Raw genomic sequence first — 13,006 nt, forward strand, 5'->3', positions numbered from 1 at the left:
AAGCTTTTGCTCATCTTCGAAAATAGTTATTGTAAGATTTAGAGAATTCCCCAAATTGATATTCATGGCATCCGGACGATTCTTCAATAGTCTTGAGCTGCGGTAACCAAGATTGAATGTCTTTTATTCTCTTAGACGTGGCAGGGTGTGTAGAGAAAAACTCTTGGAAATATCCCTCTCTTAAGTTCTGTTGTCTTTTCATTTGTTCCTCATATGCGTTCATCCTTTGCCAGAATTGAACTGCTTCGTTTAAATTGAAGCACAGCTTAGCCATTAATTCACAGCCAATGTGATCAGCTTCAGATTCCATTTCTCTCGATGCTGGCATTTGCAAAACACCCGCAATAAGCAAATCATTAAACCAAGAGATCCCAGTTAAGGCATATAAAAATGTCGAAAGAAAGACATAAAATGGTTGTGAAGAAAGCTGTTCTGAGGAATGATGCGCCAATTGGTGAGATAATTCATGAGACAAGACCGTTGCCAACCCATCATCGTTCTCACAGATGGGTAATATTGATGAAAAGATAAATATCTTTCCATTTGGTAAAACGAATGCGTTAGGTGGAACCTTCCTTGGATCGACCTCTATTATATGAATTCTCCAACCTAAACTTTGTAAGTGGCGCTTTTGCTTCTCATCCATAGTTCCCAGTAACGCAGAAGTCAAAAGCTTATTCATCACATTGCTCACTCTTCCATATAATGGATTGTTTTCCGGAAGTATCTGGTTATTATATTGATACAATATTTGTCTATAAGAATAATCTCCAATTTTTGTCTCTAGCCAATATGGAATCCATAAGAATCGCCTTCTATGAGTGTACGGCGCTTCATCTTGATTATAAAGGTAAAAGCCAACCAATGATAATCCAACATAGACCGTTTTTCTGCTCTTCAAAACGTCTTGTAATGTAGGCCCATTAGTTCCATTAAATCTCCTGTAAGTAGCATACTTTCTTACAGGATAATTAAAGTAGCTATTATGGGAAACTGAGAATCCACAACGAGTAGCAGACTGACCTCGGAAACCTTGTTTTATCAGCAAGAGGTTGCGTAATCCTGTTACTTTGAACATCCCTAAAAGTGGTCCTTTACGAGAGCCTTTAACTTAAATCTTTTATTACCAAAAAAATAAAAGCGAGGATACGACTACATATATATAATATATAAATGAACAAATAATATTATCAAATATTGGTGAGAATGGAACATAAAATATCAAGCTAGAACTAAATGAACGCTTGGAGCCAATGAAATATCGAATTTGTTTCTATTTATCTTTTCTCCTGAGACAATGCACTGTGATTAAAAACATGCCTATGTTAATTTTTTAACCCGATTTGAAATTTGATTTGAGATAAAGCTCCAAGAGTTCTATCAATTGAAAACTACTTCAGTAGCCGGCTCTTCCTCATTGAAAGGTGAGGCAGCTCCGGATCTTTCGTTCTTACTGAAGTCATCGTCATATTGCCCCCGTAATACGTTCCCCAACTTCGTATTATTATCCCCCTTCTTTTCCGTTTCTTGATGTTCTGTTTTGTCACTAGTATTCCCTAGTATCACAGGGTTTGTACCTTCAGTAACAACAGGGGCTTTTGCCTCATATACGAAATTATCATTCATAGCGGTGTCATTTACGAGATCAGTCTCTATGATGACATCTGAGCTTGAGTTGGTGGAGGACATTGGAATTCTAGGCTTAACAACCATAGTTGCGGCTCTTGAAGGGAGTTTTTCGAAAAATGTGGGACCGTTCAACTGTTTAGCAAGATTATCCAAAGACTTTTCATGCAGAGACCCTGCAATGCTGATATTAGAGCTCCTACTTTCATCTCCATGGCCATTTTCTGTAATGGTAGCGGGAGGTCCCGACTCTTTATTTATTGTTACCAGAGATGAATGGTGGTTGCCGTTTTGGTGTGGTAATATCGGAATGAAGGTTTCGTAAAAGTCATACGATGAAGCTGTCTTCAGATGCTGTGGTCTTTGTGGTAAGGATGTCGAACGAGAGTCAACAAAGTTAGAAGACGAAGATCCATGTGAGAGAGATGATTGGTACGGCTTCTCGGCAATGTGTTCGAGCTCGCCCTGAGGTGCATTCGCCTGATTCTTGTTATATGGTCTATGAAGCTCATCTTGAAACTGGCAAAACAGTTGGTCATCTTTTAACCCAATGTCTATCTCTGATTCATTCAAGTCCTCCTTTTTTAGCTTACGATGATTTCTAAACCAGAGAACTGATCCGACCATAAAAATCAAGGCGCATGGCACCCCGATAGCCAAACCTACCGCTAGCCCTTCTCTGTAACCCATGGGACGCTATCTGCTGCTTGTGCTACTTTGCTTCGGCTTCAGTGCGTTCCACTAGAAAGCTTCCTCCGTACTTCTAAAAAAAGCCTGAATCCGCAAGTCTGACACTTCTCTTTTTGAACGAATGTGGTTGATATCCTGATCCTTTGTTCACCTTCCTTTCGAAATGAAATTAAGCGAATGTATTGATATACCAGAAGTCTATTAGATCCAACCAATATATCTAATTATCGAGTTGCTAGTTTTTCCTTTGAACTACCCTTTTTTCCCCTGTTTCCTGTAATTTCTGCTCGCTTCTTGAAAGTCTTTCCGGCACCCTTATTTCTTACAACGGGGCATATTTGTCGGGCGCCTTATTTGGAAATACGAGGGCTGGCTTACTGTGTCGCGGGCTTAGTATTAGACATGAATTAATTATAATGCTATATACAAGCTAGGGCGGTCGGACCGGTAAAATCAGCTCTTAGTGGGAAGTTCTGGCGACCACTTATAATGCTAAATTTGCCTAGATTAAAAAAGAGACCGCAGGATCACTAGTGAGGTCGTACTGCTCACCGTTTACCTCAAGAAGGAAATGTTCAACATTAAAAGGGAGCAACTTTGATTCTCTTTTAGCCTTAAGTAAAACTGTACCGTTAGCAGCAGAGCCTGAAACTTTGAACAGAATATCAACGTTACCCTTCACGGCATTCAACGTTCCCCATATCCAGGGCCATGAACTTGCAAAAGCTATGTGTTTGCCTAGGTGCTCTTTCGCTATATCCGATCTTCTTAGAAAGTACATACTAGAATTAATAATAGGGGACCTTGTCTTCTCGTAGTTAAAGATAATGACGCAAGACAAAGTGACCCCGATACCATATGCCCAAAAATATCTTCTGTTTTGCTTCTGTTCAGCGAAAGGATCTGGAAGCTCCCTATCCATCGACGGTTTGGCCGTCCAGTGTGGTTCTGCTTGATTCCAGACACGAGCACTCATGTTTATGCTTCGCGATGCCAACCTCCATCTCAAGAAGGTATTCAATGGGCTTCCTAAGCCTATGCTTCTCTTTGACAACATATACGTAAGATTGGCTATTCTTAAGTGCTTTTTTTGCTTGGTTTTATGGCCATGTAAGTATATTGGTCGCTCTGCAATAGAGCAGAGCTTGATGGTCGCTCAGATCAGTTCGTGCACGTGAACTTGACGTATAACTGAGTACGTCCGGTAATTTTGAGAGCGCGCCTACGATAAAGCTTTTGATATTCGCTAACATAATTAGCCAAACCTGCGCATCTGATTTCATAAGTCAGCTAGAGCTTAAATACAGGGCATCTCTTTGGCTAAGAAGATATCACATCCTTAGCACGGCGATCTCAGTAAGATGTCAGCCATTTCGGGAGCTTGCCTGGTGGCTAAAGTGTCAGGCATGATTCATATTAGAGAGGATGCCACTCCTCTGGTGTTGGAATGGCGAGCTATTGATCAACTGAAGACTATACTTATTCCTCTTAGGTCATTGAACAAATTACAGGCATCAAAGGAAACGTCCCCAAAGATTATGCTTAACGTTATCTATAAGGCTGAAGATGGCGAAAATAAAGAGCTAAGGTTGACGTTCACCAATCGACCCACCATGAATAATATCAAAGAGTCTTTGCAGACTATTGTAGCACGACTGAAGACAGTCATCAAGGACAGTCCAGCTCCAGGAACGCCAGGAGGAGATAATTCTGGAAGTAATTCGACACCATCTGCGACACCTGTCCCTGGATCTGCAGATTCATCTGCTTCAAATCCATTATCATTTGCAAATCAAGAATCATTATCTGATTCTAGTTTGCTAAAAAATCATCAGTTGCAGCAGAAATTGTTGCTAGAAGATCGAAATCTAAGAAACATATTTACATTATCGGTCATCAAATTCAAATTATCTCCTACGATTTTCTGGTCTACGAGGACAAATCAATTGAGAACATATGCATTGACAATTTCTCAACATAGGGGCCCCTATAACGTTTTGTCCACTATAAAGCCAGTTGCTTCTTCTGACAATCAGGTTAATGTGAATGTAACAAGAAATACAATCAATGAAATATTCGATACATACCCTATTGTTAAGAAAGCATTTAATGAATTGGTCCCTCATAAATTTCAAGAAGGCGAATTTTGGTCAAGATTCTTCAATTCAAAACTCTTCAGGCGTTTGAGAGGTGATAAAATCAAAAATAGTGACCGTGGAGATGTTATGTTGGATAAATACCTATACATTGATCCTAACTTTCGAGAGGATGGGCCCGGCGAGGATATCAACTCGAAAGACGATGTAGATAATGAAAGGGAGCCTAGCGTTAGTAAAATTATTGACGTACAAGGCAATGAAGAAGATCATTGTGAGACCTTAGGTAATATGCCAGATATAACAATGAGATATACTGAAGAGTCAGTTAAGCAAAACCCATTGCTCAGCTCCACTGCAAGGGGTAGTAAGCAATCAAGTGCGCCGCAAGAAAATGAAATGATAATTCTCATGAAGAATATGAATAACTTATCTTCGAAGATGGTTCAGATGAACCAACCTAGTGTAATCAAGTCTGCAAAAAAAAGTGATACAAACGGAGAGCCTGATCAATTATCTATAGAAGAAACAAATGAATTACAAGAAGAGTTGAGCTTGCATGACTTGAACGAAGTTCAAGATCTGAAATTCATTAAGTTGAACATTAATACAAACGCCCAATCACACCATTCTAATGCCGATGAAGAAGAGTCTTTTAGTTCTGAGGCTATGTCTAATTTCTTTAAGAAAAGTTTAATAGAGCCAAATGGCGATAACGGAATTGATCTTACTGGGACTTACTTGACTAAAGTTGACGACATAGATAAGTCGGCAGCGGAAGTAACTTCATTAACCAAGCAAAATGCCAGGACCTTTAGACTAGTAAATAAGATCAACACGAATGAAAATAATATCTTGTCAAGAAATAATGTCCAAGATATTGTCACTTTCAATATAACGATAATGGAGTTTTTGTCCCATTTCTGGAAACTTTATTTGAATGGGCAAAACCCTGGACAATTGAAGAAACTTTTCGCTAGCTTGAAAAGCTGTAAGTCTGGGCTTGATACATTGAAACAAAATATAACCAAAGGATTCGATGATAACCCATTGGTTCGTAACAACCCTAAAGTGAGAGATAAGCTAGTCAAAGATCTACAAAATTGCGTGAAACCAATGGAAGAAGGTTTATCAAGGGCTTTCGAAGTTTACATCGAAGTCGTTAGGCTCGCTCGTGAGCTGTCTAATACTAAAAACAATAATGGCAAACGACCCATTGATAATTAAATGCCGTTATATAGGCTTGTACCTTTGACACTATACTAATTCCAAATAAGCATATTCGTATATACATATATTTATATATATATATTTACATTCTCATTGATCTATATTATGGGTTAAATCATATTATGAACACTTATTATGTAGTTTTATAGTATAAGCTCTGTGAGGCAACGCCGTGAATGTACTCTTTTCCTGGCTACTTTTGTTGTGATCTGTCTTTAGGTGAATTAATTGACTTTGATATTAGCGACATATCGCCTTCTAAAGATAGCAAGGAGTCAGAGGTCGAGTTTTGAGACAAAAGCCTTATGAGGCACTGGTCTACTAATTTGACCATGTTTTAATTTGCTCGTCGTATCTAACTAGTTCTAGATTTTTCATATGCTATTTGCATGTATGTACGTTGGTACATAACGCCTTCAACTATTACTCAACTAATGTATACCTAAGTCTGATTACCTCGTCATTGATATATATGTACATATACTCTTATCAATTATTTTGTTAATTATATTTCCTCTTTATATTGTCTTTTTATAATTGTATATATTCATTTCTGTACTTTATATATTTATATTTTATTTTATTTTACTTTTCTTTATTTTAATTTATGTATATTTTTATTTTTGTTTATTTTATTACTATTTAAATACAAACCTTTTAAATACAAACCTTACTTACTGTACTAATACATTGCATCTCTGTCCTATTAGCTTTCATTGTATACTCTCATCGCACTACTCACATATAGAAAGCGTTAAGATGCTAATCATGATTGTAGGTTGCATGACAAGCACCAACACAAGCCAAATGTATAATCGTCAACCCCACATTGACAGCATAATTTGGGCATAGGTCCAGTAAATGTTTCAAAGCCTTACACGAATTAATGCATGAGGAGAAACTCCTCTTCCCATAATCTAGGTCATGCGCGTCAGCGAATGTATTATTATATTCTAAGGCTATGGCGTACAATTCATCATAATCAATGGTGTTAGAACCGTTTGTGATGGATGCACTTATTTTATCATTAGTGTGGGGTGCTAGTGTCACATTTAACCCTACCATATCAAATAATTCCATATCATCATTTAAGTCTCTCTTTCCCACTTCGCCTGGGTGATGTTGACACACCCATTCACAAGTCGACACCCGACACCCATACTTCCAGTCGTCGTATGATATTCTCTCATTATTGAATATAGAGTCAAAGTCAGGCCCATCACAATTATAGGCGCCCTTGCATCCCGTGTTGTAACCCTTTTGGTCACAGTATGATTTACAGGTTGCTGAAAACACGATGTTAATCAATGTGAGGACTATCTACAAATTTGTAACAAATTTATTTGTCATATTCATCAATGATCTTCTCGTACAATTGCTTTTCACCCTCTAAATATAGATTAGAAGCGTGCTTGTCGAATACCAATCTTAATAAGATCAGGTAAGTATAGACGTTGATTACATGTAGTGGTGTCTAAAATATCAATAGTAACGACCCAATAACTTTAATCATATAGGAAAAATATTAAGCTACGAGTACAACAGATGAAAAAACCAGAAAAGAAAGGATCAAAGAGAGCCGGTGAATTTTTCCTCAAGAAAAGAAGACAGAAAACAAAATATGACATGGGAACGACCGACCACTCGACTCATGTATATTATATGCAGTACCCGTACATGTACTAGGAGTAGAGGGCCGTTACCTGATCTTATTAAGATTGGTATTCGACAAGCACGCTTCGAATCTATATTTAGAGGGTGAAAAGCAATTGTACGAGAAGATCATTGATGAATAACTGGTTTCCAGATCACATGACCTAAGAAGTCTACTTCTGTTAGCATAAATTCACAAGTATTCTCTTTTAGTACTAGCCTGTGTTCTTGAAGTATTCCGAACACTTCTCTAACGTCATTCGTTATGTTGTACTCTATCCTTACTATGGATAAGAATGTCGTCCAAGTATACAATCACACTCCTCCCTAGCATTGGTCTTAGGATAGCGTTCATCATCCTTTAGAATGTCGCTGGGGCATTGCATAGTCCAAACGGCATGACATTCCATTCGAATAGCCCCCTGTTAGTCGTAAACGCTGTCTTGTGCCGATCTTTGGATCTACTTGAATCTGGTGATATCCTTGAGCTAAGTTTATCTTCGTAAAGTATTTCAGTGACCTACTTCATCCAACAAATCTTCGATGTGTGGAAGTGGGAACTTATCCTTTATTGTTTGAGCATTTAAAGCTCTGTAATCTACGCACATTCTCAATGAGCCATCCTTTTTCTTTACATAGCATATTGGGGCGCTATATGGACTTTGACTAGGTTGTATCAAATTCACCGCAATCAAATTTTGCAATTGTATTTGAAGCTCATCTTGTTCTTTCGCACCTAGACAATATGGTGGTCTTACCGGAGGTTCTAAACCTGGTTTAGATGTTATTCTATGTACCGTTTCCATTCCATCTACGTCTTTTCCCAATTCCTCTTGATTGAAGGTGCTACTATAGTCCTTTTTCAATTCTTTGATTAGTTGTCTTTGAGCCATATTTTCATGTCTTTCTCTCTTCCCATGATCGGAGATTTTGACTACCGCCCATTCTAATCTTTCTTTTTATCTTTCATCATTCCTCTGCTGAAACCAAGCAAATATTGACTTGTTCCTTTCCTATTTCCTGATAATCTATCAGGTCCCCCTGATCTGATTTGTCTTCCTTTTTCGGCTTCCTTGACTTCTTTCCCAAATCGTTTTCTTTTTTCCGTATCTATACATTCTTTGAACAATGCCGTTCCAAACTTCTTGATAGACGTATTTTTAATAATACCTCTTTTGCACCTTTTCTAAGATCAAAAGAATTGAATACCCAAAAAAAAAAAAAAAAAAAATTTATTTGATACTCATCTCACTGACTCAAAGGCATTAATCTTTTTAATTTTATCTTTGCTTTTCATATAAACTAAAAGAGTTCTAATGGCGAAGAAAAGTAAGTCTACATTATTTGATTCTTTTGAATTCTTCATATACTAACAAGGGACAGTTTCAAAGCACAGTAGAGCTGCAAGGCGTGGATTGCATGATATTGAGCATGGGGAAGCAAAAGATTTGGCAAAGGTGCCATCTGAAACTTCAAGGGATGTTAAGAGCTCTATAATAAGAACCACTATCACAAATGAAAGATTACTAGAAAAAAAAATGGAAACTAAAAGAATAAAGAAATTCAACAGAAAGAAAACAAGTAATTTAAAGCGAAAGGCCGACAGATCTGAAAAAGTTGACGGAATCTTGGCAGCAAAGATAGCCCAGAGTATATCTAGGGCTAAGTATATTCAGCATCTGCGGAAATCAGCATGGGATCAAATCAACAAGGAAATTGAAGTAAATAACTTACTGATAGATGAGGATCAGAACGAGGAAAAATCTGAGAGAGACCTCGAAAAGGAAGCCGAAGATAGATATGTGCAATCGTTCTTTGAAGATAATGATGACTCCGTTAAGAAGCTGGTCTCTTCGGAGAGAAACAAAAACATTTTTGCAATCTTAGATGAGGCCCTGGCCTGATGGTGAAAATCTTTTGAATCTAACTTTTAATTTTAACGGTACCTATGCTTTAAAGATATAGAAGTGTAAGTGTAATTAGCCACTTTAAATGTATGTAGCACCTTTTTATTTAAAAAGTAATTCTGCTTCTTTCCATTTGTAAAAAAAAGGACAGATAAGGTGTCAGGGAAAATATTGGCCAACTCCGACCGCCTGGATCAGTATTTTCCTTTGGAGCACCTAATACATACTCTTTCATCGATTACATCAACAATGCAACTTAGTCACATTGTGCTCGTGGCTTCCTTGCTCTGTGGGTATTCAGTGGCTGTCGGAGAGGTCAACCACCCTGAATACAAACCTTTCGACAAATCGAAGTTGAAATCATCGTCCTTCTTTGAGCAATTTGATTATTCTAAGCTTGAAAAGTCTGGATGGAAAATATCCCATGCTAAGAAAGACGATGAATTTTCATACGTTGGTAAATGGAAGATTGAATCTCCAACCGCTTACCCTGGATACGATGATGATAAAGGTTTGGTGATGAAATCAAAAGCTTCACACCATGCTATCTCTTACAAGTTGCCCGAACCTTTTAATAACACAAATAAAGATTTGGTACTTCAGTATGAAGTCAAATTACAGGATGGTTTGAGTTGTGGTGGTACTTATATAAAGTTGTTGGACTATGGCTTTGATGAGAAGCCTTTTAGCAGCGAAACACCATATCAAGTGATGTTTGGTCCTGACAAATGTGGATCTTTCAATAAAATACATTTGATTCTCAGAACTGAAGATGACGCTGACTCTCCTTTAGAGCATCACTTAACCACATCGCCAATGTCTAACACAGGAAGGCTTTCAACATTGTATACGTTGATTCTCAAAAAAGATCAGACTTTTGAAATTAGGATAAATGGTGAAGTTGCTAAGGCTGGAAGCTTATTAAGCTACCGCTTGTTTGATCCTCCTTTACAGCCACCAAAAGAGATTCCTGACCCATTGGATATTAAGCCTGAGGATTGGGACCAACCACGTTATATTCCTGATCCCAGTGTAGAGAAACCAAAGAACTACTTGGAAAAACATGTGTTAAAGAAAATACCAGACCCCAATGCGGAGAAGCCTTCTGAATGGGATGAATCAGAGCCAGAATATGTGGAAGATCCTCTGGCGGTGAGGCCTGAAGAGTGGGATGATGAGGAGGATGGTGAATGGATACCTCCCAAAATAATCAATCCCAAGTGTAGCACTACAGGATGTGGGGAGTGGAAAGCGCCCCTTGTACCAAACCCTAAATACGAAGGGCTTTGGCAACCACCCTTAATTGCAAATCCAGAATATAAGGGGGAGTGGACACCAATAATGATTCCCAATCCAGATTATGAAATTAAGGAACCAACTAATTTCAATTTGATTGGTGGTTTAGGATTTGAATTGTGGATAATGAATAGCGATGTCTTATTTGACAACATTTATTTGGGTCATTCGATCAAAGAAGCGGAATGCATTGGGAATAAGACTTTCATACCAAAGTATGATATTGAAGAACTGGATTATGATCAGAATAAGCCAAAAGCTGAGCATGAGCCGAAACCTCCGCCTAAGGAATTCGATGATATCTTCAATGAGGATGTATCACACTTTTTTGGTGATTTGTTGGATTCAATCATAAGTGTACTATACAATAAGGCAGCACACATCATCAAATTCTATCTTGAATTTGTCAGTAATCCAATTGGAATGATAGCTACCCAACCAATAAAGGTGGCTTTATATTGCGCTATGTTCGTGTTCGGATTTACTTTTGTATTTGGCGTTTGGAGTGCCATTCTTTATGGTTTATCTTCCTTATTCCATAAAGAGAGGGAAGAAATAGAAGTCAAAAACCCTAGGATAGGTGTCGACGAGGACTTAAGTGAAGAGGAAATTGAAACACTTACGGATGATATCAAAACCTCATCTTTCACGCAGGCCAGTAGTCAAGCTACTTCAAGAAAAACATGATTATCAAGCCTTCCAGTTTGTCAGTTTTTTATAATATGGTTTTAGTGAAAATTTTATATTTCTGTACTGTCTTTTGGCATCTACATTACTAAATTTTTCTCTTTTTGTTTACGGGTCATAACAATTAATATCATGCTCTACGTAACTTAGGTCTACAGGTACTTTCCGACAGTATCAATAAAAGTATTCGGCCAACTTTGGTTGTAAATAAACCTTTCTTTAACTCTCAAGATCTATTTTCAAATCTGGTCATTGAATCAATACAATAAAGAGAGTAATGTCTTAATGTATTTTGATAGCTTTATTATGCTAATTGCCTTATGGACTTTGTTTGTCTTAAATATTCGGCCAATTGCCATGTTTGTTTGAAGAGCGGAACACGTGAGTGTTGCACAATCATGATCCCTGACGTATTTCAAATACTCCACGCTTAGCATTCCCGAATGATCGATTTCTTTTATTGAGTAAGACACTGGACATTACATACTGTGGAACAACAAAACGTGTACAAAGGCCCTAAGACTCAAGCTTTACTGAAATAGAGGATCAAATTTGAGGGCTGTTTTATTCAAAGTCGTCACGTATATATTGTCTATTAGAAGATTGCTCTCTATGACAGCTGTTGGTGAAACATCCCCCTTGCTCGAGGGCTCTCGGGCAAAATGTCATCACAAATCACGGAAAGTAAAGTTTGCAGGTCTAATCTTCGTTTTCTCTTTGATTTCGGTTTTTGGGTACGTTACATTAAGTAGAATGAACTACTTAGAAAACTTTAATGCTGCATTCCCTAGTGCTCTTAGCCCTATCAAGCTAAGAATTTACACAAATAACATTAGATTTGACAACAACTACGGTGATCCTTTGGAGAGACCCTGGTCTTTAAGAAAGGATTCTGTGAGTTCTTCTATTATTTTTAATACCGATCTGGGGAGCTCCAATGTGGTTTGCTTGCAGGAGGTCCTCAGCAATCAATTAAGTGATATTTTATACACTTTGAATGATAACGGTGAAAATTATGATTGGAATTACTACGGGGTAGGTAGAACAGATGGTATTGCGAGTGGTGAATATAGTCCGATTTTGTTTAAAGAAAGTGAATGGCGCTTACTTGACAGTAAAACGTTTTGGTTGAGTGAGACTCCAGATGTCCCCAGTAAAGGATGGGATGCTGCATTAGAACGGATTGTCACTATGATAACAGTACAATCTAAATCAAATCCTACCGTGATCTTGAATTTTTTCAATACACACTTTGACCATAGGGGAAAGATGGCCAGAAGAATGTCTCTGAAGTTGATCATTTCAAAGATGAAGAATTATAATAGTTATCCATCATTTTTGTGCGGGGATTTCAATACACAACCAAAGGATGAACCATATCACATTTTGACGAAGTCCGGATTCAAAGATAGTAGAGTATTAATAGATTATGCACACAAGTATGGTCACGAATCGACGTTTACCGGATTTGACAAACATAATGAAGCCCGTTCAATTATCGATTATATTTGGGCTCCATATTTTGCTGAAAATGGGTATACCCCATCATCGATTGAAAGCTCAGAATGGATTAACTTTTTCAATCTGAATCATCATGAAAAGTATAAGATAAAAATTACAAGTTTTGCTGTATTGCAGAATTTTTTTCACAACTTCTATTTCTCGGACCATCGACCGGTTGTTGCAGACTACGAAGTTTCTCGACTGATTTTTTAAACAGATTTTGCTTTCATACTTTTGTAAATGATTACTTAGAGATAGTATTAGAATTGTATTCATCATCTCTTGAGCGCTCAGCAGGATATTAACAATGTAAAAACG

At 37.6% G+C, this 13,006-nt stretch overlaps 9 protein-coding genes across 9 annotated transcripts; 4 read left to right on the forward strand and 5 right to left on the reverse strand.

The window, feature by feature from the left end:
• Window positions 1-10: 10 nt before the first annotated feature.
• PRCAT00002042001 (metalloendopeptidase) lies at window positions 11-1,078 on the reverse strand (the record flags this gene model as incomplete). Its single annotated transcript, XM_062951869.1, has 1 exon — window positions 11-1,078. One exon carries the CDS (start codon window positions 1,076-1,078, stop codon window positions 11-13), a length of 1,068 nt encoding a protein of 355 aa, XP_062808829.1.
• Window positions 1,079-1,380: 302 nt separating this feature from the next.
• PRCAT00002043001 (uncharacterized protein) lies at window positions 1,381-2,316 on the reverse strand (the record flags this gene model as incomplete). Its single annotated transcript, XM_062951870.1, has 1 exon — window positions 1,381-2,316. The coding sequence occupies one exon, from the start codon at window positions 2,314-2,316 to the stop codon at window positions 1,381-1,383; it is 936 nt and encodes a 311-aa protein (XP_062808830.1).
• A 502-nt stretch (window positions 2,317-2,818) lies between these two features.
• On the reverse strand, window positions 2,819-3,373 carry PRCAT00002044001 (uncharacterized protein; the record flags this gene model as incomplete). The annotated part of the gene is made up of 1 exon (XM_062951871.1): window positions 2,819-3,373. The coding sequence occupies one exon, from the start codon at window positions 3,371-3,373 to the stop codon at window positions 2,819-2,821; it is 555 nt and encodes a 184-aa protein (XP_062808831.1).
• Window positions 3,374-3,677: 304 nt separating this feature from the next.
• PRCAT00002045001 (TFIIH/NER complex subunit) lies at window positions 3,678-5,639 on the forward strand (the record flags this gene model as incomplete). The annotated part of the gene is made up of 1 exon (XM_062951872.1): window positions 3,678-5,639. The coding sequence occupies one exon, from the start codon at window positions 3,678-3,680 to the stop codon at window positions 5,637-5,639; it is 1,962 nt and encodes a 653-aa protein (XP_062808832.1).
• Window positions 5,640-6,404: 765 nt separating this feature from the next.
• On the reverse strand, window positions 6,405-6,722 carry PRCAT00002046001 (uncharacterized protein; the record flags this gene model as incomplete). The annotated part of the gene is made up of 1 exon (XM_062951873.1): window positions 6,405-6,722. The coding sequence occupies one exon, from the start codon at window positions 6,720-6,722 to the stop codon at window positions 6,405-6,407; it is 318 nt and encodes a 105-aa protein (XP_062808833.1).
• Window positions 6,723-7,807: 1,085 nt separating this feature from the next.
• PRCAT00002047001 (uncharacterized protein) lies at window positions 7,808-8,188 on the reverse strand (the record flags this gene model as incomplete). Its single annotated transcript, XM_062951874.1, has 1 exon — window positions 7,808-8,188. One exon carries the CDS (start codon window positions 8,186-8,188, stop codon window positions 7,808-7,810), a length of 381 nt encoding a protein of 126 aa, XP_062808834.1.
• A 423-nt stretch (window positions 8,189-8,611) lies between these two features.
• On the forward strand, window positions 8,612-9,199 carry ECM1 (Ecm1p; the record flags this gene model as incomplete). The annotated part of the gene is made up of 2 exons (XM_062951875.1): window positions 8,612-8,624; window positions 8,673-9,199. 2 exons carry the CDS (start codon window positions 8,612-8,614, stop codon window positions 9,197-9,199), a joined length of 540 nt encoding a protein of 179 aa, XP_062808835.1.
• Window positions 9,200-9,451: 252 nt separating this feature from the next.
• Window positions 9,452-11,185, forward strand: PRCAT00002049001 (calnexin; the record flags this gene model as incomplete). The annotated part of the gene is made up of 1 exon (XM_062951877.1): window positions 9,452-11,185. One exon carries the CDS (start codon window positions 9,452-9,454, stop codon window positions 11,183-11,185), a length of 1,734 nt encoding a protein of 577 aa, XP_062808836.1.
• Window positions 11,186-11,797: 612 nt separating this feature from the next.
• PRCAT00002050001 (uncharacterized protein) lies at window positions 11,798-12,901 on the forward strand (the record flags this gene model as incomplete). Its single annotated transcript, XM_062951878.1, has 1 exon — window positions 11,798-12,901. One exon carries the CDS (start codon window positions 11,798-11,800, stop codon window positions 12,899-12,901), a length of 1,104 nt encoding a protein of 367 aa, XP_062808837.1.
• Window positions 12,902-13,006: the final 105 nt, after the last annotated feature.

Source organism: Priceomyces carsonii (genome assembly GCF_900007245.1).
Source record: "Priceomyces carsonii strain CBS4050 genome assembly, scaffold: Debaryomyces_carsonii_scaffold_2, whole genome shotgun sequence".
Lineage (NCBI taxonomy): Eukaryota > Fungi > Ascomycota > Pichiomycetes > Serinales > Debaryomycetaceae > Priceomyces > Priceomyces carsonii.